Raw genomic sequence first — 25,372 nt, forward strand, 5'->3', positions numbered from 1 at the left:
AGATATAAAAATATAATTAAAGTATAATGACAGTGTAAGATAAACGTAACAGACTGCAACATGTTTGATGACCCCAGAGCTGAGTGGTCAGGACACACCACGTGGGTTCAAAGGTCAGCAGTGAGTTTAATTCCTGGCCAGTCAGACCTTTAACTGCATGTCATTCTCCCGTTTTCTCTTTCCCCCTATTTCATACTGCACCCATCAAATAATGGCTAAAATGCTTTAAAACACAAAATATATTTCAATAATCTAATTGTTTTTTTCTGTCTTTGATGGTTTTCTAGAGCTTTTACCACTATCCACATTTAGTTTGTTATTTCCACCTATAGCTGTAAGCCACTCATCCATTTCCTTGAGCTTTGCATTGTGGGAAAATATTGCACATCAACAGTACATAGTGATGGTATGAAAACACTGCATGCTAAAAAAAAACCGCTTCGAATTGGTGAGTAGTTTAGTGAGAGGACATTGCTTTCATTTCAATCCTTAGTTTCCATAAAGAGAAATCTTAATGCAGAGCTTAAATGTGTGGCAAGTTTAGAGGAGGCCTTCTCCTTGTGGTTTCACTGGGACACGTCTTCTCTCCGAACATCAGTGGAAGTATCTCACAGATGTTCTTGTTCCACCGTCAGTGGAAAGCCTTCAATGAGGGAGAAGGCTGTTCCTGGATAGAAAACCATTAATACCTCTGGTTTTAATCACATTAGGCAGTTGCATTGTTGATTCGGTTTTTTTTCCCCATCACAGTTTTATTATGTGATTTTGTACAATAAAAACAAGACATTACAAATTAGAGCTGCAGTACAACCAGTGCTAGATGTGATGTAAAGAAAGCTACAGAGATCCAGTCAGCTGTTGTTTGACTTAAGCAGCTCAGCTGCAGCTTTCACATCCATCCCCATCGAACACAGGTCTGTCCATCTGCCCTCCAAACATCTGGTTCTGTTGGAAAACATTTTTACACAGAATCTGCACAAGGAGTTCAATTAAATTCATGGTGAAGAACCTCATGAGCAGTTTTTCTTTGATTTGTTACACTCAGCATGAGTGAAGTCAGGAATACATACGTGGTTTCCAAGAGCAGGTCTGGAAACCTCTGGCTATGATACTCAAAAACAAAATGGAACAATTACTATACCAGGGTCCATACAAAAGAAAAAAGTAAGAAAATATCACACAGTTGAAGTTTAACACTGCAGTTCATGGTTAGACACTTTACATCGGAGGAGCTGGAGTTGCATGTCTTGGGAGATAATCAAGTGATACCTAAATAAGTGAACTGAGATATTCATATATAAAAAAAACAGTGCCTGAGGTGAGCTGCAGCCTGATGCTGTCTGCCAGTGTGCAGCAAGTCAAAGGCCAACCTCTTATTCTGGGTTTTATTTGGCATTAAAAGGATGCAAAAGAGAACAGTGCAGCATCTAACATTCCCGAAGTAGAAGAAGAAAAGAGGAAATAATGACTGGACTCTGAACGCTGCCTCATTTTATCAAGAAGGAAAAGCAGTTGTGCTTTCTATGTAACTGTACTTGTTTTAATAAGAAGTGACCCAGAAACAGAGTACACTGAATCAGTGCAGAGGTTCGATTCAGAGCCAGACAGTGCTGCCCCCCCCCCTCCCCCCGGCCTTTACTTGATTATTACACAGTAATATGGTCAAACAGCAGATGTAGTTGATCGACAGATGTTCTGACAATCAAAGCTGGCAGGTTGGCAGATAATAATACACTTTAATATTGGGAAAATGCTCCAGAGTTCTTAAAATATCTTCTTCTTTTTGTTCTTTTCCAAGGTCCTAGATAAACAGCAGGAGAGAAAACGAGTCAAACATCTCAAAGAAACTACTTTCTTTTTCCAAAAGCAGTCGGATTAGTCTGGCAGGGGTTGTTCCTCACATCACGGCTCGTATTGGGGAATCAGCAAATCATTTATTGGCTCCCTGTTGATCTGTTCTGTGTCTGACTCACCAGTTCTACAAGCAGCTGATATAGCATTTCTTAAATATAATCTCTCCAAAGCCAGGCTTTAAGTTTAGGTGATTCTTTAAATCTTTGATATGTGATTGTTCAAAGGCACTTAGCCATATTTCGATCCAATTGAACAGAATTTTAATGATGTTTTAATAATTTGGAGTAGCGAGTCAGAAGCTGCAGAAGTACAGAAGCTCTTTTTGTTTGAGACCTCTCTCTTCTTTTGGATCTGTTACATCCACTGCCAACGTTTTTATATGAAATGAGGGCTACATGTGAACTGCAGCTGGAGGTGGACAGGTGGATGGTGGACAGGTGGACGGTGGACAGACAGCATCCACACTCCTGCACTGTTAAATGAGCAGCTGGCACACATTTAGTCAAAAACATACTTTTCCAAACAGCCGCTTGTTGTGTGCAGAGCAGAAAGAGACTGAATGAACTTTATTTGACCTCGTGCTGCTGCGTTTGACTTTCATTTGGAAAATTAAATTCAGACTTGAATGTTGAAACCTCTTCCAATTACCGTGCTGCCACATTTATGAAATGAGGATCACTGCCTCGGCTTCCATTTGAAGGCATTCTATTTAAAATTCTGGAATTTTGAATCAAGGAATTATTACAGATAAATACAAATAAAGCAAAATAGAACATTTCCGTTTCTATTTTTAGCATTTTGTGATTTCTGTAAGGAAAGTGAGACTCAAGCTGAAAGTTACTGTATGTTTAAAAAGCATCTTCAGTGTCTTTGGATCACGTAAAGCTTCATGTTGTGTGCGGTGGTGAGTTTACCTGGAGGCGTCCAGCTTCTGCTGCTCCAGAATCCTCTGCTGGGCCTCCCAGCTGGCCTTCTCCTCCTCGTGCTGACGACGCTTCTCCTCCAGCTCTTTGTGCTGGGACTCCAGGTTCTTCCTCATCTGCTCGTGACGCCTCTGGAGCTGCAAGGATACCGAAGGATAGTCAGAGGTCAGCTGAGGATGTCCAAAGGAACACAACATACATAACAAACCAGCCTCCTCAGCTTACCTCCACCTCCGAGTCTTTGAGCTTCTGCAGCTTCTCTTTGACCTTCATCTCAAACACTTGTTCCATTTCATGTTCCATCTTCCTCATCTTGGTCACATGGTCCTGCCGCTCCTCCTCCATCTGGGCTAGAGGACTCCTGAAGACACGAACCAGGGTTCATACAGACAGCCAGTGTGTGAAGGGCCACAGAGACGTTTAGAAAAGCCTTTCTGGCAGGAAGAGGCGGGTTCAGGAGACGAAGAAAAGCTTTTACATTGTAGGGATGCAGAATTAGCTTGTTCAACTCATTCACAGTAGCTGAGAATGGATGAGAGCTGATGGAAGCATGAAGGTTTCCAGAAACAAATGGACCAATCAGACCATTTATTAGGACTTTGTAGCTAGGCTGTTAGCATGGCTAAATGGATGCTAATGACATTAACATCTGACTCACTTTGTGTCCCATGATAATAAAGCCAGGTTGAAGATATCAGAGCTCCCACAACTACACATCCCAGAGAGACGCAGAACTACAAGGTGAACACGGTACAACGGGTCTCCAACCCGTCACTCACCAGCTACCAGCAGCTCGCTGAAGGTCTGAACAATATGCAGCGTTTCCCATACATACACTTACTTGGGCGGTATATTGATTTCATTTGATTTACTGATATATTTTTGGACCTGTTCTATCAACGCGATCGATTAAATGGATCTGGATCTCCATCTCCTTCACCTGTCTGCTCTGCAGCAGAGGTGGAGCTGAGTGAGACACAGAGAGCAGAAACTCTCACTGAGCTGAAAACAAACGGGTGCTCAGAAATGAGATGGATAACAGAAATAGAATATTTTTGTCTGGACTTCCACAGCCGGGCCAGAGGTGTGAGTGTCTGTCACCGAGGGAGTCAGAGCTGCCAACATCACTGGAGGCTCTTCGTCTTATAAATACATATCAAATATATATGTAATATCACCACTAAATGAGTTTCAGATCCCAAGATTTCATGTCTCGCTGTAAGATTAGTTGAGAAATGTAAAATGTAATTGAAAAGCAAAGCCAGAGGATTTCTGAAAGACACTCAGAAATGCCTGATTAGATGAATCATGTAAAAGCAGCTCATAACTGTAATACCCCCGGTGCCCACAGGGGGCAGGACTCCCAAGAAACGCAGTTAGAAGATACCTTCAGACATTTTTGATGAGATTAGTGTCTCTGGTATGAAACGATGAAAAACTATAGCGAAAGAGGATCACTACATTTAACACAAATGTTTGAAAAACAAACAAATGAATTACACATTGCAGTTAAAACAGGTAAAAACTATGAGAAGTGGTCAGAAAGAGGAGCAGAAGTGTCTTTAGAGAAAGATTATGAAGAAGATGAGTTAACACTTACATGCCGTCAGCCGTGTCAGGTCTAAAAACAAACAAATGCAGACACTTAGCATGCAGCTGTAAACCATGCATTCGCTCTTAATGAGTGCAGTGATGAGTGCAGCGATGAGTGCAGCGATGAGTGCAGTGATGAGTGCAGTGATGAGTGCAGTGATGAGTGCAGTGATGGGTGAGGAGTCCGATTAGCTACCAGTGATACCGGCGGTCAGTTAGTGGGAGGTTAGTGCCGCCTGGTTTGGGGAGGGGGGGGCGAGAATGGCTTTAAAGGTTTGGGCTGCTTTAGCGACAGCTTGCGAACTTTTAATCTGTCGGTTAATCGCTGCAGACGGTGACCTTTGACCTGCGGTCTCCTCCACAGTTAAACAGTGAGTGAGCCGTTGAGTGTCCAGCAGCCACATCAGCAACATGAAACCAGCAGTTCACACTATCGATGTGAAAGGTGAAGCGGAGGTCACGGTTCAGGGGAACTCACTTGGTCAGATGTCCTTTGTTCTTGTTGTTGTCCACACCGTTGTAGGTGACAGCAGCCAGTTTCCTGCTGCGATAGTTTTCATAGTGAACATTGTTCGTCACATCCTTCAGGTCCTGCATGTGGGTCCTGGAAAACAACACAAACAAACAAATTGTAGTATTTTGTGACATCCACTGAATATTTCCAGTGTTTATTAACACCGTTTTGAACAGCAGAATAAACTTAGTACCTTTAATTCAAAATAAAACACGTCACTTTATTCATTTAACATTTTGGCAATGTTCCCTTCATCACAGCTGTCTGAGGTTTCTTTCAGCTTCAATTCATCTCTAGGACCTACATCACTGTAAAATCACTTCTAAATATACAAAACAACATGACTTCTATCTGTTAAAAGTACTTTTGACAAAACACCACATTTGCTTTTTATGGATAAAGAAATTTACATGAGAATTAATAAAAAAGAAAATAAACAGAAACCCCCAAAATGATATATCAGCAGAGTTGCAGGTCTAAAGTGAAACATATTGGACCTCAGGAGAATATTGTACAGGTAGTGGGACAATATGAACATTAAGGCACTGACACTGATCCCAGCATGCCGATGTGTGCTTTTACTCACCTGATGAGCATATTCCTGAGGATTGTAAAGTCACAGTGCTCTCCATTTTCCACTGTAAGAAGAGACATTCAGTTTATATTGTTGCTCCTGACACTGTTACACATGAAAGTAATATGATCCCTGGAGGGATGATAAACATATGTAACGGACAATTCTATTAAACAATGCAGATAATAATTTACACCACGTTTTAACAGCCTGTTTTTATTTTCTAACCGTTTTATCAGCTATAACAGCACTTTTCAGCAAAGTAATTGTTGAGATGTGAGTGGAGCAACAATCAAGCAGCCAGAGGATCAGACCGACCGACAGTTAAACCAGATTATCTTCACAATGTCAACTTCAGATGAGAGTGTCTGTAATGTTTCTAACAAGCTTTAATTCCAGAGGAAAAGTGTCTGAGCTCACACCTACAGTAAGTACAGGAGGTCAAAGTTCAACCACTATGTCAGTCTGTGAACTCTGATGGATGTTTACGGTGGAGACTTCTGGTACGTTTTGGAGACTTTTGGTAAATATTCTCTACTTGTCTTTGTTTTCTCTTCTGAATAAGTTGGACTGACCACGATGTTTCATCACTGAGCTATAAAAATGAATCCCGATGAATTCTTTAAGTTAGCTCCTTAACTGGCAACTATGTTTTTAAGCAAAATGGCTAAATATTCACCTTTAAAATGTGAAGACGTTTAGTATTTCAGATTCACTGTAAACTGATTATCTGAGTTGGTCCAACAAAACAAGATATTTTAAAAAGTCACCTTGGAGTTGGAAAACATGATGAACATTTTTGTTTCCATTTAAAATTTTACAGACATAATTATTCATGACAGACTAATGAAAAATAAAAACTTGGTTGGAGCGCTATTTTTGTAGCAGAGGCATAAAAGACAGTAAAACAAGAGTGTCTCAGTGAATGAAAACAATCCAAATTAATCTGACAAAAAGTTAAATACATGCAGCATAATGGTAATATAATGACAATATGAAAGTAAAAATGAATATTAACAGGATGTATGAGCTTCTCATTATATATTTACATATGATATACAAAGTATTCCAGAAGGTAAGTTCAGTGTGGATGGCTGCAGTACCACAAACTGCCAGCATGTGGCACCACATGCTGCGTTTTCTCCCAGAGAGTGAAGCTCACCACAGTCCTCTGAGGTTTCTCTGTGCAACAGTGACTGCATAGTTTCTCAGGGACCTTGGCTCTCTCTCTCTCTCTCTCTCTCTCTCTCTCTCTCTCTCTACCGCGCCCGTCTCCATATTTATGCTGACATGGAGCCAAAAACATTTTTGGTATTCCAAAACTCACTCCCAGCGGACGGCAAACCCTGGCGGTAAACCAGTTTCATAGTAGCACTCCTACAAGTCATCCAATCAGCCGCGCTGTCGTTTACTGTGACAACAAAAGGATCTTTATGATCAGGAATGTTTCCTTTACTGCCTCTAATTCATCTCTTACAGTAAATACGTCTGAGCTCGGCCACATTCACGTTCTTCTCATCGCTTTAAGTTGTCATGTTTGATACTTCTCGCCACAAAGTGCCTGCAACTTCCTGCGTCAGGTCAAACAGGACGCTCATATCCTGTGCTGAGCAGAAAAATGTGCAGTTTCTCACCGCTGGCTCAATATCTCACTGGTTTTTTGTTTCGTTTGTCATTTCATAAGTGTTGATTTCGTTTGTGTTTTCTTCACGTGGTAAAACATGATTGGAGTTTAACGTTTAGAGTTTCCAGTTTAACGGGCAGAAGAACAAAGAGGAACTTCTGTTGCGAGGTGAGTTGAAACAATATATGGCTGAAAATTAAATAAACCAGCGACATAATGTTTATTATTTGACATTCGTCAACAATAAACATGTTATTGGCATTTAGGAGCCGCCACACTGAAAAGTCCTGAGAAGAATGTCTGTGACCTCAGAGTGACATCATCAGATTCCTTTTTGGATCCTTCTGTCTGAGAAGCAGTAAATTCTCATATTTTACTCCCTAATTTTTGCTTTAAAAATGTAAAGTAATAATTAACTTTTGGGATAGTTGATTCATTTTCTGTTAACCAACTAGTCAGTTAATGATCAACTTTTGCTGCTTTACTCTGGAGTTTTTATTTTTGTATTTTCCTGGATTGAACAACATTTAAACTTCCTCATTAAAAGCTGCATAGCAGCTGCATTTTTGGGGAATATTTTAAAACTTGTACATGTTTGGGAGTGTCACTGCTAACATTTAATCAGTAGAATAATGAGACAGTAAGTACAATAAAGACATGGCCAATATTTAAGGTAAAAACCAGTTTCCCTCTGAATCACATTGTGATGTCTTGACCAACCTGCTTCACCAGCAACTCATCCAACTGTAAACACATTCTTAATCTTGGTTTACAAGGTCAGAAGGTGAAAGTTGATCTCATCTATTTTGTCTTAAAACGTTGAGTTAATCGTTTTGTTTCTTTCCATACTTCCTTCAACAACATTTCCATGACAACTAGACAACTGCATCTGCAGACGAACATGTGATACTCAAGTATCAAGTGATACTATGAGCGAGACCTCGTGGTCAGACTGATTTTTCCATTAAGTGACGAGATGTTTTCAGCCATTTGGTCACCTGTTGGACTTCTTGGTCTTTCATGTCTTGATGCACTTCACCTTCTCAGTGCCGCTCTCTAAACGTGTTGGATTCTACTAATGTTTGCATGTGTGTGCATGTGCCTGTACAAGATATCAACAATGAGGACCTGCTGATCAAAACGTTGCTTCATAATATCACTTGTGGTCAAAAATAATTGGACAACCTTTCAAAGAAAGTGATTTGGTGTGATGCGGTGCCATCATCACATTATAACGGTAGTTATGTAGTGTTTGGCATGTAAATATGTTTCTTGCCCAACGATCCCCAAAAAACGTGGAAATATTAGCGTGTTTGCATGTTTATGTGAGATGAAAATTCCGTATTAGGTGATCAATTCACAGGCTGGGACAAATTGACCTTTGACCTCTCACCTTCAGCCACACCCCAGGGGTACTGCCTCCCGCGGACTCGCTTGCCGTTGACCTCGATAATGGTGTTACTACCGACTACAGCCAAGGGTAAACGATCCTGCAGAGAGGAGGGAGGAGGCACAACTGTTGCATAGCTCACACACTGCAGCTAAAAATACACTCAGGCTGTAGATGTGCTGCACAGAGGCACTGCATGTATGCAGTATACAGTGAACCCTCGCTATAACGCGGTTCACCTTTCACGGTCTCGCTGCTTCACGGATTTGCATCGTGCATTGTGTTCTGCATTCTGATTGGCTAAACAGTCTCTCCGCTTCTTCTCTACCTGTTTGTCAATAACGTTGCGGTTTAATATGTACACGTACGTAAAACAGCTTGCCAAATTAAAAATAATCGATGGTGGCATGTCGGTTTATAAGAATCTTTTTGCCCAGAAGAAAAAAGAGCGACAACAACTACCGATAACTATGTTCTTCTCTCGAAAAACCACACCTGCACCGCCGGCTTTAGAAGAAAGAACCGCTGCAGAGCGGAGTCAGGATGCAGCGGCTCAGTCAGAAGAGCAGTGAAATACACGAGTCACTATTTGTCCGACTGTACTTTGTATTTGTTTTCATAATCATTTTTCATTTCCTCCCGTTCTAATCCAATGACTCGGGTCGCAGTGGGGCGGTGCCGATCTCAGCAATTTGAAGCCTTCAGTTCGTATTGATGATTCAAATTATTATTTTACAGTACAGTAGTTATTTGTAAAAAAAAACATTTATACAGTACTTTTATTTGTTAAACAAATGCTTGGGCCTGTAAAAAGGTTTTGTTCTTTGGTTTCAATGTATTATGGAGTATTTCATTGTATAATAATTGTAAAAAAAAAAAAGGTTACTACTTCACGGATTTCACCTATCACGGTTTCTATTTGGAACGTAACCCCCGCGATAAACGAGGGTTCACTGTATTACAATCACGGCATTAAAAACCGTTTGGTGCAACAACAACAACAACAAAAGCGTCATGGAGGGAAGAACCGACCTTGATCTTCCTGACGATCTTCATCTCCTCCTCATCGTCTGTCTCTGGGAACTCGTAGGTTTTGATTTTGTGCTCCTGGATTTCGGTTATGATCTACAACAGAGAGGAAAGGTGATGTGATGAATCAACACGTGGAGGGGTGTAGATAAGTGAGATCAACGTAGGACAAACATGTGCAGAAACATCAATAGTCACAGTGGGGGTCAGTCAATACACACAGGAAGAGGATTCTACCCGTTTATCCAGCACGCACACGCACACGCACACACATGCACGCGCACTACTACATTAATACAGATATGTGCCAACCCTCATCTACTGCATGTAATACAATGACATGATACACTTCAAACAAACATGCGTCACTTTAACTCGTCCTGGTTCCTGAGATATTCCAGCCTGAAAGAGAGGTCTTCATACCAACTCCCTGGATTCTGTTATGGGACTAAATCGGTCATTAATTATACAACATTGAAGCAGTGGATTAGATTTGTTCTTATTATTGCTGGGTAAAGTGTGAAACACCAGACTGAGTACAAATCTTCAAATTATTAAACATATTTTTTTACGCAACTTTTACTTGGATTTGACAAAATAAGCCAAACCTTTAAGAGAGTAACACAAGCAGCTGTACAGTATAAGAACTGTGCTGGTGTTCATAAAGAGGGGGATGGAGGGGGAGACTGAACCTGGCATCACACCCACCTCCATACAGCCGGCCAATCACAGCGTGAAGTGGTTGTGAATGACAGATCTTCAGTTTAGGAAAGTTACAGATAACGGCCCACGCAGGCACTCACTATCTGATATCTAAAAAGTGTCCAGGTCGGGGCTTTCTGAAGCTTTCTGACTCGCCGACATGCGGTTTGGACAGAGCATGAATCCACATTAAGCCGCTGAGAGGAGAAAACTCAGGAATCTCAAACTCAAACTGCCTCGATTACACTTTATTGTCTCAACAGTCCCTGAAACAACACTCCCCATGAACATTGGTGAATTTCTTGAAATGCAATACTTTTTTTGGCCTGAACACCCTCAAAGAGTTTGATCCAGCTTTAAATACCAGTTATAGATACATGACAGTATTCAGTACTCTGTAATAGACACACGTTTTCATCAAGACTCAAATATTAGAATTCGATACCCAGCGACTGTAATCAGATGAGATTATTGGGAAACATTAAATTTAAGCCATCAAATAATTAATGAAACCCATATGCTGTGGAACGTAACTCAGCTTGGGAAAACGCAATTCAAAATACTTCATTGGCTCTTTATTACCTCAGAATATATATAACATATAACATTTGGATCCTTATCTCATTGTTTCCTACACAGGAATCCTGGTCTGATGTCATTTCTAAGATGCAGAAAACCTTCCAATGGTTTCTTAATTTAGGGCCTGAGATCTGTGTGTTCGGTCTCAATGATGTTTTACATAATTTTTTAGGATCACATTTACTGCTCATTCTTTGGCAACATGCTCAAAACAATACTTTATGCCTTTGGATCCCAGACTTTAAATCCGTGCCAACAATCTGTATCAAGTGTTTTCCTATTTGAGGCTTTCCCCTCCGCTCTGAAAGACGAAATTAAATTATTCTACAAAATCTGAGCCCCATAAACTGAGAAAGTGCCTTTGGCTCAGTTGTTGATCTTATTTTTAAATTATCTTTATGCGCCTGGAACTGAATGTCTGTATAGGATCACAAAGAACCTCCTGCTTCCTCCTTTGTTCATTTAGTACGTCTTCACCAAAAGAACTGGCAAAAAGTTCTCCATCTCACACACACACACACACACACACACACACACACACACACACACACACACACACACACACACACACACACACACACACACACACACACACACACACACGTCATTGAAGATAAAAAAAAAAACAAGAAGTAAGCTCATTGAATCATTTATATGCATCAACACATTTTTTAACGTCGACTCCCACTAAACAATTATTAGTTGCTCGTCAAACAGAAACCTGCATTGGGGCAAGAAGCGACACAGACACACACCTGTTTCTTGAACTGCTGGCACTCTTCGGGAGTCATTGTGTCAGCTTTGGCGATGAGGGGAATGATGTTTACTTTTTCATGTAACCGTTTCATGAATTCAATATCGAGAGGCTTCAGTCTGGAGAAGAAAGGAAAGAGACGTGAAGGTTAAAGGGGTGATGAGGCAGGTTTCAGGTTGGAGTGAGCAGCTGTGGTTTAAGCAGAGTTGGAGGGATGATGGACCTCAAACTGCACATGTGGTTGGAGCAAACAGCTGCGCACATCGGTCTGTTTGGACTGTTTGCTTTTCAGATTGTGTCTGTGTTGACGTCAGGGCATCTACAGTTCATACGGCTCTGAGCAGTATGTCCTGTATCCTGTAAGTCCTGTATGTCCTGTATCCTGTATGTCCGGTATGTCCTGTGGTCTCTCACACACACACTGACGGTTTCTACAGGCCGGTAGCTGCTTCATATTTAAAGGAACCATTCAACTCCAGCTCTGTACTTGCAGCACAGTCATCAGACTATGTGTGATACAGCGGTTTCTATTTTTCTGGACACTCGATGGAGGCATGTTGCACTTTTAATGAAGTCGGTACAAACTATCAGAGGTCTTAATCATGTCATTAATCATCACGATATAATATTGTATCGATTCTTTGGACAAGCACGTTATTTGCTGACATTAATCTGCAATGATACAATTCAATTTGATTCAATTCAGAGGCCTGCAATCACAATGAGACAATATTATATTAACAGAATTAGTTACTTATTATTCACAAAAAGCATCTAAAATATGACTTGACAATTTTATTGGTTAAGTGTCCAGACATTAAAATGAAAAGCAATCTGTTGTCTTTATTCAAAAGAATAAAAATAGAGCTCCTGTTGAAACTATAAAGTGACATATTTCTTATATTGAACTGTTTTTTGTTGTTATTAGTTAACTTATGAAGCCTTTGACAGCCTTTCAACACTAAACATGAACCATGCACATCTATAGTATGATTCTTCATCCTGGATTTCCAGGGTTTTATCTGGGTGCTCAGCTGTTTATGGATATTAAGCTTTCATATTTTTACATCCTTTACAAGACAATTGAAAGTTCCCATTTGTGTATCCGTCAAGACAGAATTTTGTTTGTTTGTGTAAACCTCAATCTCATGAACGTTTTTAGAGGCGACTGTATGCAAGCTTCACTGAAGTGCCATCTCAATGGGACTTCATAATTCAGCTGCAGAGTACGCAGCAGCTCACAAAAACCTCATCTGGACAAAGCTGCTGTTCTCCAAGTTTGCGGCGAGATTTATGGTTTATGGTTCCTGACTATTTGATCTTGTACTGACATTTATCATGCGATTTGTCTGTTAACATGTCTTTTCTCTGCAATCCTAAATATTTCCACGTTGACTTATTCCCAAGAGGTGAGTAAATATTCTTGTCTTTTTCTTGGCTGTATTTTATCATCAGCCTGGTGCTCAGACACCAGCACAGCCACGGGAATTTCAAAATAAAAGTAAAATGAAATGGATGGATGGATGTTTCCACTTTGTATTGATGATTTTAGATTACTGATCATTAAATCGAACCCGACTGACAGATTGTTACACCCTTACAAAATATATTTCATCCTCTTATAAAATTCTGTTTTGTGATAGCAAGGTTGAACACTAATTCAAGCATTGCTCACACTCTTTTGGAGAACTTGTACATTTGTCTGATTGCGGCCAAAAATTGGTGAAGTCTGTGACACAGAGTAGCTCTTGCACTGATTCCTGTTGTCTCTCTACTATCACCATCTATTAAGCCCTGAAATAAAAATGGGAAAAAAAGGTTCCATTTTTGTAATGACTGAAATATTCACACCAACAATAACAAAGTCAGTCCTTGAGCTCAAACAGTCCATGGGACGAGGTTTCCTCTGACATCGTCTTCGTACAGAACGCTATACGTTTAGTTTGACAACACAACATTCATCTCTACCCATAACAATCACAGATATGAGAAGTTCTCTGACGTGTTGGAACAACGTGCTCAAACCAAATACTGATCTGACTTAGATTTTTAGATTTTCTGCAGTTCGGTTTGAAGCTAAATGACAAATAAATTACATTTATTTGGAAAGCATCCTCACTTCACTTTTAGTGCCTAAAGCTTTTCACTGATGAAGTGAGGTGGTGTCATCTGATACTGGAGGGGTTTAGAGAACGTCCAATCCAAACTCTGAGCTGTGTCTGCTCATGTAATATTTATCTGCCCGACTTCAAAGACAGTTCAAAGTTGCTGAAAGTGTAAAAAGCCGTTTCCATATTCATAACAGTTTATTTAATGTTACTGTACGATCATACTATTGTTTCCATCTGAGACTTTAGCTGTGAACAAATGTTTGGCTTGGGTGGATTTAAGGGAGGCGATGTTGACTAAACTCAACTTACAGTATGTCTGTTATGTGACATAAGGCTCTTAGACCAAATCTTAACTTACAGTATGTCTGTTGTGTGACATAAGGCTCTTAGACCAAATCTTAACTTACAGTATGTCTGTTGTGTGACATAAGGCTCTTAGACCAAATCTTAACTTACAGTATGTCTGTTGTGTGACATAAGGCTCTTAGACCAAATCTTAACTTACAGTATGTCTGTTGTGTGACATAAGGCTCTTAGACCAAATCTTAACTTACAGTATGTCTGTTGTGTGACATAAGGCTCTTAGACCAAATCTTAACTTACAGTATGTCTGTTGTGTGACATAAGGCTCTTAGACCAAATCTTAACTTACAGTATGTCTGTTGTGTGACATAAGGCTCTTAGACCAAATCTTAACTTACAGTATGTCTGTTGTGTGACACAAGGCTCTTAGACCAAATCTTAACTTACAGTATGTCTGTTGTGTGACATAAGGCTCTTAGACCAAATCTTAACTTACAGTATGTCTGTTGTGTGACATAAGGCTCTTAGACCAAATCTTAACTTACAGTATGTCTGTTGTGTGACACAAGGCTCTTAGACCAAATCTCAACACATACAAACATATATTGTGGGAGCCAAATAATAGAAAAGGCAAAATAAGGTTCCTTACCATGAGAAAATGTAAATTATTGGACTGTGTGCTTGGTATGCGCCCCATGTGGCCAACCATAGTATTGGATCATTGATATATTGGCACCCGCTGATCACTGGCTGTATAAACTGTGCAGGGCAGAAAGCTTCAGGACACCAAGAACAGAAAGAGTTATTCAACGGGTTTAAAGTTTAAATTAAGTTATGACCGAGGTTTTGATGGTTTTTTCTTTACTTTGGGTTGGCGCCGCATATCCTATTTACCTTTACAGCCTATAGTTCCTTTCAGGAACATGTTAAGAGAAGTTCCTTTAATTTGATGCAAACATTCACTTGGACTTATTGATGAATTTGGTGGTCAAAGGTCAAATATTTAATTCAATGTGATCAAAAGAGTAAAGATGAAGTTGATTTTTGAGGTGCGTGATGTTGGTCTGGTTATTGGGACATTTACAGTACACCTGCATTTGTCCAGCTTCATGCTGGAGTAACTTCAAAAATCCCAGTTCAATGACAGCCTTTTACAGCATGAAAACAATCTAATCAGATTTAATCAGCCTGAAGCTTCATCAACACTAGCCCCACATTTACCATAATGTAACTTAAAACTGTTATTTGTCTTTCCCATACCCACACCTCTTAAACACTTTCAGTTTTAACACCTTCCATTAACCCTTTTAACTGAGAATAGCTCATCCTGATGACATCACTGAGATCATCAGAAGTTATTTTCTTTTTGAAGCTCTTTCAGAGCAACAGATTATGCAAATGTTTTCACAGGCTTTTCACAGCTTTACTCCATATCCCCGACAAACTGAGCTTTAACAAACACAACCAGTCTTCAGACTTTCTATGAATTTAGCACTTGTTAAAATGCTATTTTCATATTCTGATGTAACACATACAAACACATAAACGCACACACACACACTACGCCAGGGCAGATATTGAAAATGAATGGATCCATATGGTGCTTTTCATTTGCCAAGAGAGTCAACAAGGCTGCAGTCAGTATCCCACACTGGGTCTGTGTGGACCAACGGGCTCAACAGTCGACGTGTTGTAAAAAAACACCTTTGGTTGTAGGCGGCACAGTGTGGCCGGACATGTGGGAGTCAGCAGCCGCAGCCAAGACACAGAGAGGAACGAGGTCTCCAGGTCAGTGAGATCAGGGCAGATTACACCAATGTTAGTCCTGCCTGGTAGCCGGCTGTAGGCAGAGCTGACTCGGCCTGAAATACTTGTCTTTAGGTCAGTTTGGGGAATTTTTCATCCAGTACAGCAGGTCTCTCCAACAGGGAGGTTGTAACCGAGGCCCGCATTCTTTTCTTTTTCTCCTACTTACATTTTCTTGGACAAATCATTCATAAATATAACTTCTATTCATTGGTGACTCTTAACCACTAAAACTAAATGAGGTTCTTTTGATCACAAATTTGATAATTGGTAACTCTGAATGAAGCCAATGTTTGCTTTAAACCTGGAGTGTATATTTCTGGGGAACCGAGGATGTGCACTGGTGAATGTGGTGCGTTTTGGACAAGCAACACATTGGATATTAATAAACTTTAATAAAGAGCCAACCTGCACTGTGTGCAGCAGCAGGGGTTGTAGAGCGCATCGCAGCGGACATCGTTGAGTGTGTCTGTACCTGCTGTGCTCAAAAAAGCTACACTGAAATACTACAAGCAGCCAACCATAAGGCCAAACAGGCTAATTTGAATGGGGATGGCATTTCTCCAATACTATGGGGCATCATTAAAAATTGATGCCACTACCGATACCTGATAGTACTTCTTTTGACAGAAATTTTATAAAATCCAACTTAAGTTAAAATTTTAAAAATATTCAACATCATATTATAGATCTTTAGTTTTCAGGAATGTACTGCTGTGGCTCACTGGCAGCGCTTTTTAAATCAAAAGGTGGAGGTGTGGATGTAGCACTGGTATCAACATTTGGTACCAAATGACCGAAAGCATTTTTTGATGCCAGCGACTACCAAACCAATTTGGTTGGTGACATAAAAGTGTTGAAGTTTAGTGCGCAGCTACTATATGATAAGTCATTGTTTGAAAGACTGCAGTGGGAAAAAGTCTCTCACTTTATTCCAGCTCTAACGGTTCTTAACACTGTTTATTATATGGCAAACAAATTGCAAAAGTGCAGCTGCAAAGTGATCAAACGCATTCCAGTGTAGTTTAAGCTGTCAATCTCGCATGCGTCAAGTCAGGAACCGCAACATAACGTCTAAGGACTTTAGAAACTGTCAGAATTCCTCCATGACTGAAACTACTTTTACTCCAGCCTTGTTAATGAGCAGTTTTCAACTCAAAACCAGATGTTTGCCATCTCATGCCATGTTTGTCTGATACAAAACCTGACATGCACTGCTGTATTCTATTGAAGGCCAGTGTGTAAAGTTCTTCTATCTTAAAGACATGCTTCAAAACCTTTCAGAAATTGAGTGATCAGCAGGATGCCCGTGGTACCTACCCATGTCCAGATGGGGCGATGAAATACAGGCAGCAGTGTACTCTGTTGTCCGGCATCATCCGTCTGTTGACCCGTGACTCTGCGTTGAGGTAATCCTCAAACTTACTATCGATGTGATCGATGACCGGCTGCCAGCTGAGGACCACAGATCATCCACATCAATGTCAAGCACAGTGTGACAGTTTTAGTCTCCGATAATTTGTCTTGACAGATGGCTTAGCTCACCAGTTACTGTTGTCGACCGCATCACCGAAGCCGGGGGTGTCAACAATGGTGAGCAAAAGATGCACTCCTCCCTCCTTCACCAGAACCTTCGACTGTTCAACCTGCAACCACAAACAATGTCGACAGAAATCAGTCAGGATATGTGCATTTAATTACAAGATGGCTGTACAACAAAGTCTCTTTACTTGTTGGAAACAGTTTAAGTTACAGTCAAATGTTTAAGCCTATATATTAATAAATCCTATTTACCACCAGATTTAAATGTTTAGATTAGGTGCTGTGTAAGGAAATGTCCCATGTTGCTACCCCTAAATGACAACAGGTACATCCAAAAACATACCAGTAAACTCTACACAGCTACTTCTGCAGGTTTTAATGTTTTGTGTCAAGTATGAGCTTCTAAAGTACATATTATGAAGGGATTCTAGACTGATGACATGTTATGTAAAATACTTTTCAAATGGAGGCATGACGAATGACTTCAGCTATGTACTTCTTTACAAGCTCCTTGTACATATATCAATATACAGACAGCAGACCGGAACCAAAACAGATCTGCAAACCCTTTTAACCACAGCCAGCCTGAAGTATGTGGAACACAACATCTAGGATGTGAGCAGAGTCGGAGATGGAAACAGGGTGGTGATGGTGAAGGTGCAGTGGAAGAACGCAATAAACAAAGCTCACTCAGCGGGGCCAAAAGAGGCCGGCCTTGGTTCAGCGTGGGGTGGAGGCAGAACTCGTGATCAGCAGACAAAGGTTGATATAATCAGCAGATCTAAACCAGATCATGTCTGTCATTCTCTTACATCAGTGACTCAGAGAGTTCACAGACTGTAAGCTATGAGAAACAGTCATATGGCTGAGGTCAGTCCAGGTTCACAGCAGTTTCCACACACACTCCAGAAAACATGCCTCGAGAAGCCTTTGATTGTGAACATATATTTTCTTAAGCTGATGATTCGAGATCCAAATTAGGAGAGCAGTGACAGTGATAGTTGTGAAATACTCTCCCTGAGGGTCGGACACATTTGAGTTAACTAAGCCAATACCGTGGACTGAAGCAGCACCCTTAGTGTGCTCTCTGACTGGGGCGGCGCTGCACTCACAACACACCACATCTTGGTTAAACGACAAAACCAGGTTTAAGAAGTCAACAAACCTTAGCAAACAATACAAAGTGAGTCAGGGAGCAGACACACAACAGGAGTCTGGTGCCGAGTGTCTCCGAGTGGCACCAACAGAGAAGCCGATTTATATCGGCTGATTTATCATTATCAAATGTTTTTTAAAACGTCAAATATCAACATTGTATTGGTTGTAATGAACTGGCTGTTAATGCAGTCCTACTCTGCAATTGCGTATTTTTGGCAGGTGTCCTTGAAGTTGCAGTTCAACTGTCTCCCCTTATTCTGTACATCAGTCTGATAAACTTGACATTTCAATCTTGTTAATTCAACTGTAATAATATTTGTAATTGTTTACAAGACAACACCATCACTACAGCAATTTAAAATCAGAAAATGCTGCACAATGATTTATTAAAATTGCCCTTTTTACAGTTCCTTCATCTGTCCCATTCAGACTACACCTAGCCAGCACTACCTGGCTACAACTTTGCTCCAGCTTTTAGCCAGTCTACAACACAAAATGCCGCAGCAAAGAAATTCCCTTGCAAAGTTTCCATATCAGACTTTAACCCCTGTGACCTCCACCCACCGGTTTCTGTCATGGACTGGAGCTGAGCTGAGCTGGCTGTGTCTTTACTGGCCTCTGATCTCCAGAGCTGCAGGGAGGCTGGGCAGACCAGACGGACACTAACACGAGTGAGTTCAACAAAAGAAATTCACTTTTAAGACCTTTTGCATGCCATTCAATATTAAAGATCCCCTTCAGGCATGGTATACATAAAAATACTCTCCTTACAATAATAATTTGTGCCTAACATGTCTTTTTACGTGAAAGAAAACAAGAAATACATAGTTTGAAATTAATAAAATGACATCTATGCTTCCTCTGTCACTGAAAAAGAATCAATGAATATTTTCCATTTCAAAAGTTTAACTGAATACAAGATGTCTCCTGCAAGTCCAATATTGGTTTATACACAAAGCAGAATTTATGTTTCCATATCCAAGTTGCCTGTTGATTGTATTTATCTGCAGCTCAAATTCAAAAACACATCAGTGTTTACCATACATAGGCCTCAAAACTTAAAATGTCTTGTTTTTTTTAATGAATGTCAGTCTTATATTAGAACATCAGAAGGCTTTGAGGGGAAATCTGTAAATTGTAGCTAAAGGAAATAACCTTGGTTACGCTCCACCCCTCTAAACTGCATGAGCTTCTGCATACACATTGGTCAATCACTATGACAAGCAGAATATTGTTATTATGAGGCTTTCTCAGCACTTACTTTGCAAACTGCACTCTGACATTTTGTTTTATCAATATGCCAATAATTTTTTTTTTTTATATGCACAAATTTGAAATGTGAATTAAACACACCAATTGCCCACAATTGGCTATTATATTAAGGATCCAGTATATTAAAAAGACCTGATAGCTACCCACATAGGCAAAGTTATACTGTTACCCAATCCTATTGCACCATGGCCAAAAATATTACCTCAGAATAACTCGTACGTCAAAAGGTAATTATAAATGTTATTTGCACACTAGACTGGATGGAGGAACAACATATATATCAAACACACCTCTAGTTGAAATCTTTTTAAGGTGTTTCTTTTATGAATTTCAAAAATTGTATTATGCCATAATAGGAGTGAGTTTCTGATCTATAAGGCAGGACAAGACTGAGCTCGGTGCATATGGCAGTTTGCTGGCTAATCACCAAGTCTGCGTCTTGTGTTCTGGGATTAACCAGGAACAACAAAGACATCTGACCCATCTTTTATCACCTCCAGTTAACACCCTCTCCATCAGCCACTCTGGTCATCTCGCTATTTTTTCCCTCCTTTTTTAATTTGTGAGCTGGATTCTATTACACACAGCGTTCCACAGGGTTTCATCACATTCCTTAGCTGGGCTTGGGGGAAAAAAAAAAAAAAGTGGCCACAATTATTTGAACTGTAATTAGTTTGTGGTTCCTAGAGAGAGAGAAGGAGAAGAGACCTCTGTTCTCCATATTAATCATCTCAGTCCTGGCCAGCATAAACAACAAGCAATACAGTTTGTTTTTGAGCATATATTTTAGCCATGAGACTGAAGGCCTCAATGATTCTTCAAACAGTCAGTCTGGACGGACGGACGGACGCACGCAGGCACGCAGCCACGCAGCAAATCTCATTTAAACTTTTAATAAGAGCTGAGGAGATGTATTGGGCAGGTAAACAGATTGGAAGCAGCAGTGGGATGAGGGCAGACAGAGCACCAGAGTGCTGCAAGGGATTAGAGGAGATTTAGAGCAAAGTAGTAGATGAGAAGGAACAGGTGAAGGGAAGATCCTTAACATGCAGCTGATTTTCTGTACACAAACCCAAACTGTACACTTCTAACTCCCTCCTACAGGCTGTGGAGAGGCGAGAGGAGCCCGTTTACACCAACAGTATCATGTTTCACTCTTCAAAAGGAAGCTCAAGTGAAACTATGCAACTGTGAGTTCTATTTGAGGAAAGTGCCAAACCCTTATCCTCAGTTCTGTCACTGTGAACAGCATCAAAGTTTGAAGACTGAGGGTATAAACCACACGCGGCACATTTACAATCACTCCTGGTAGCGGCATCAGTCTTGGCAGTCGCACCTGCAGCTTTGATGTCTGTTATTGCTTAATGTATCATGACAATGTGTCAACCTATAGATGGCTTATAAGAGCTTTAACATTTGCTACTATAAACAGAGGTCTGGTAAGGAATCATTCTCACATACAGTGGTAATATGGGAATAATACATTAAAAAAACGTTATTGTTAGTAGGGCTGAGTATAGTGCCAGACTAGTGCCAGAGTTTGGGACAGATACTACAGTAGCCCCGAGGGTCAAAACAACATGAACATGTTTTGACCCTTTGTGAAATGTCTTGCGTTTTGTGAAATGATAATGAATTTAAAAAAATGATTTAGTGTTTTGTGAATTGTCATTGCGTTTTGTAAATTGTTGTAGTGTTTTTTGACCCTCAGTGCCATCATACGATACCTAATATATCAATAATGTACTTTAAAGCTGCATTAGTCTATATCTCTCACACCCAAACTGGAAAACACAAAAACAATTCTATTTGTTGTTGTTTATCGCCCACCTGGTCCTTATTCAGAGTTCCTAACTGAATTCTCTGAGTTCAGATAAAGTGATGATAGTGGGAGACTTTAACATTCATGTTGACGTGGACAACGACAGCCTCAGTTCTACTTTCAGCTCATTATTAGATTCTATAGGCTTTTATCAGAATGTAAATAAACCCCGTCACCGTGGTAACCACACCCTCCATCTGGTGCTGTCATATGGGATGGAAACTGAAAGTTATATTTCCTCCAAACCCTGTTTTGTCGGACCACTTCTTATTAACATCTGAAGTTACAATAATGGATGACACAGCATGTGGGAATAAATCCCACTACAGTAGATGTCTGACAGATGATGCCGTGGCCAAGTTTAAGGAAGCAGTTACATGTTTATCCTCTTCGATGCCGTGTGTTAAAGCAGTGGAAGACATCTACGTTGATCTTAGTCCCACACAAGTGGATCATCTGGTAGAAAACACTGCAGTATCTCTGCTACAACTCTAGATGATGTCGCCCCTCTGAAGAAGAGAGTCATGAACCAGAGGAAGTTGTCTCCATGGTACAACTCAGAACTACGCTCTGCTAGGCAGCGACTAGAAAGATGGAAAGGAAATGGAGTTCCACTAATTTAGAAGAATTTCACCTGCCTGGAAGGAGAGTCTAATATTATATAAGAAAGCTCTTCGTAAGGCCAGGACTTTATATTATTCATCATTAATAGAGGACAACAAGAACAACCCCAGGTTTCTTTTCATCACTGTAGCAGGCTGACAAAGAGTCCCAGTTCTGTTGAGCCCTCTATTCCTTCAGCTCTCAGCAGTAATGACTTCATTAACTTCTTCACCAATAAAATTGTCATTATCAAGGAATCGGGCCGACCCTTCCTGTCACTGATGTGTTGCTAAGCAACAGCAGCCCTGGAAGCAACCGTGGGACCAGATTTGTAATTTGAACATTTCTCTCCTGTTGATCTCTGAGCTAACGGCAATTATTTAATCTACCCGTCTCTTGGATCTCATCCCAACTAAACTCCTCAGGGAAGTCTTCCCTTTAATTAATACTTCCATATTAGATCAGATCAACCTATCTATTGTAACCGGCTATGTACCGCAGGCTTTTAAAGTCATCAGAGCACAGAAACAGCTCTGGTGAAAGTTACTAACCATCTTCTAATAGCCTCAGATAATGGACTCGTCTCTGTACTTGTTCTTCTGGACCTCAGTGCTGCTTTTGGTCAAACAGTCAACCAGCCAACCAGCCAACCAGCCAACCAACCAGCCAAGCCTGTTTTATCAGCGCATCATTCCAGGAAGTTGTCTTCCTGCTTGGGCGTGTGGCGGTACACATATTAACCATCTGTACAAGATTTACTATCATTTAGACACATGAAATACTGAAATGCCGTATAAGGGCTCACTAACAGCTGCTTTTGACAAATTAGGTATCAGGCTTTGTCCAACACCTGTTATATAATGGATGCAATGGAGTTTGTTTGGTAATCAAACACTACATCAGCAAATATTTGGGCGGTTTTAAAATGTTGGTCAGAAAAAGAAAGTAATTTGCATATTTTGGGAAGTTTTTAAATTTAGAAAAAAGCTCTTTGCCCATTGAAACTTTATTCTAGATTTTGCCAATATGTCTACAGTTCCAACAAAAATGGAATCAAAGTGTAAAAATAAAAAAGCTATGTTCTGTGGATTGTATCACTAATTTTTCTTACTCAATCAATACTTTGTGACATTTATTCATGGTTTGGAATATATGAGTAGAATTATAATACAAGTTAACTGCAGCCTTTAGCTTGTATTTCTCTGAAATCTGGTAAATCTTACGACCACTACAGAGGAACATACAACAATCACCTACAAAACATCGAGACATGATTATGAGATCTGAGGTTATAAGGAATGTGTTATTATGTCATTGTCAGGCAGGGTTTTGGATGTTATCTGCAAAGACGATACTGCTATCGGTGAGAAGAGTCTGAGTTCTGACTCTGAGGAGAAGGGGAGAGTATGTATGCAGATTTAATCGATTGGATAGAAGGTGGATCTGTTTCATCTTCTTTCCATCTGTTTTGGATTCATGTTCCACAAATGTTGTGTGTCTTCTCTTCTACATTTCCTCTACACTAGCTGGCAGGTCTGCATGGCCAAGCAGAGCTTTGCTGCTCCAGTGGTTCTGGTCCAGTGTTGGAAGCAGTGATTCACACAGAGGATATTTGATCTTTTATCTAATATTCTAGGTGATAGTTATCTCTTCCTAGAATCCCTGGTTTAATAGGAAATGTAGGTTTTAATGCCAAAATACTTTAGCATTTGTAAACAGTAAAAGTAATATTGCTCTATAAATATTAAAGGTGTATTTCTTACGTGATTAAATATATTCCTTTTTGACTGATTGCAAAACGGCCTCCATCATATCATTTTGAGGACCATCAGGCAGGTTCTTGTGTACAAATGTAATGTCGGGTTTTTTTTTTTTTTTAAACAGGAAATCATTTAAAGTCAACTTACTTGGAATTATAACACATCTTTGCCTTCGGCAAACAAACTCACTTTGTTAAAGCAGATAAACTGGTTTTGCTCTCTAACACAAACACATGTGTGGCAACAACTCAGTGCAGCAGCCTGACAAAACAAGATGTCACACAGCAACTATTCCGTTGATGGCTGTAATGCTGAGAGAATAACAAAGCTGAGGGCACACCTGTTACAGCAGCCTCGGGCTCTGACACTTGAACTGGCCAATGTCAGAGTGAAGGGAGAAGACGACATTAGGTTTCAGTTAACAGAAACAAATATTTGGCTCTTTATTGGACTATTTAGTTTCTGGGTCAACAGAAAGGAGAAATCACCAGAGCTTGAAAGGGTCAAATTACTAAAGAACAAAAAAACTGAAAATTACCTGTACAGTTTTTTTGATTCTATGAGAAGGACCTGGGTACTCAGGGGAGTACAAGTCTGTCAGAAAGAGCGAGTTGATCAGCGTCGACTTCCCCAGTCCAGATTCTCCTGCAAGACAAAGACAGGGTCTGAGTGAGTGGGAGGGAGGGAGGGAGGGAGGGAGGGAAGCAACTCGAGAGATGCATTTCACGCTATACTTGTTTCCTAATCCTCCTTTTCATGCCAGACTGAGGTGCAACATGACACAATTTCCAGATGTTTATCAACTGCATTTCTAATGCAGTCCTTTCCTGTCTGACATTCTTCACATGTTTCAGATTCACAACTCTTTTAGGACAGGAAGTTGCTCCCTATAACCTTTTTTTTTTTTTTTTAACAGGCAAGCGATAACAAGATACAACGTGGAAGTTATATCCTCCCATATTTCTTTTCCTGTCTGCATTTCAAAGATCTAATCAGGCTATCATGGGAGGGGAGGAGAGGGGGAGGAAGATTTTAAAACAAAACACAGTCATCATGATTATTTTCACTCTAACAAAGCAGGAAAATCTCAAATTAAAAGCACCGTTGTTTTTCCATATTGAAAAACAACACGCAGAAATCCAACACTTGACATTATAATTTACTCTCTTTGTTATGGACATCAGTTTCAGCTTGCTTTATCCTCTCATTCAGGCCCACTGTTGATTTGACAATCTGAGATACATTTAATTTGAATTTAAAAGCTCTTTATTAAACACTGGAGGTTGATGGTAAAATGTGATCAATCAACCGGTGTCATAAGATGCGTTGAATAAGACAGAGATGAATGATTCTCATCTAATCATCATGTAGTAACTAAACTGATCATTAATTTAATTACTACATATTGGCCGATAGCGAGGTCCCTCCTTACAGATGTGGTCTCTGTTGTGTGATGTAC

General features: G+C 40.1%; 1 protein-coding gene across 2 annotated transcripts in view; it reads right to left on the minus strand.

Moving 5' to 3' along the window:
* Positions 1-719: 719 nt before the first annotated feature.
* Positions 720-25,372, minus strand: part of septin7a (septin 7a) — a 30,136-nt gene continuing 5,483 nt past the window's right edge. The window contains exons 2-13 of one of the 2 annotated variants that reach the window (XM_069719163.1): positions 24,452-24,558; positions 17,302-17,402; positions 17,077-17,211; positions 11,538-11,655; positions 9,505-9,597; positions 8,476-8,572; positions 5,471-5,522; positions 4,849-4,974; positions 4,378-4,398; positions 3,003-3,138; positions 2,769-2,914; positions 720-1,801 (exon numbers count right to left, since the gene is read on the minus strand). In XM_069719163.1, coding sequence (XP_069575264.1) covers positions 1,765-1,801; positions 2,769-2,914; positions 3,003-3,138; positions 4,378-4,398; positions 4,849-4,974; positions 5,471-5,522; positions 8,476-8,572; positions 9,505-9,597; positions 11,538-11,655; positions 17,077-17,211; positions 17,302-17,402; positions 24,452-24,558 — 1,169 coding nt within the window. In that variant the 3' untranslated portion in view covers positions 720-1,764. The remainder of the gene's footprint in view (positions 1,802-2,768; positions 2,915-3,002; positions 3,139-4,377; positions 4,399-4,848; positions 4,975-5,470; positions 5,523-8,475; positions 8,573-9,504; positions 9,598-11,537; positions 11,656-17,076; positions 17,212-17,301; positions 17,403-24,451; positions 24,559-25,372) is intronic. The other variant, XM_069719164.1, reaches the window with a different exon arrangement.

The sequence above is a fragment of the Brachyistius frenatus genome, unplaced genomic scaffold, assembly GCF_029030835.1.
Source record: "Brachyistius frenatus isolate BFR_SWC_R1_liver_20210118 unplaced genomic scaffold, ASM2903083v1 Contig_209, whole genome shotgun sequence".
Classification (NCBI taxonomy): domain Eukaryota; kingdom Metazoa; phylum Chordata; class Actinopteri; family Embiotocidae; genus Brachyistius; species Brachyistius frenatus.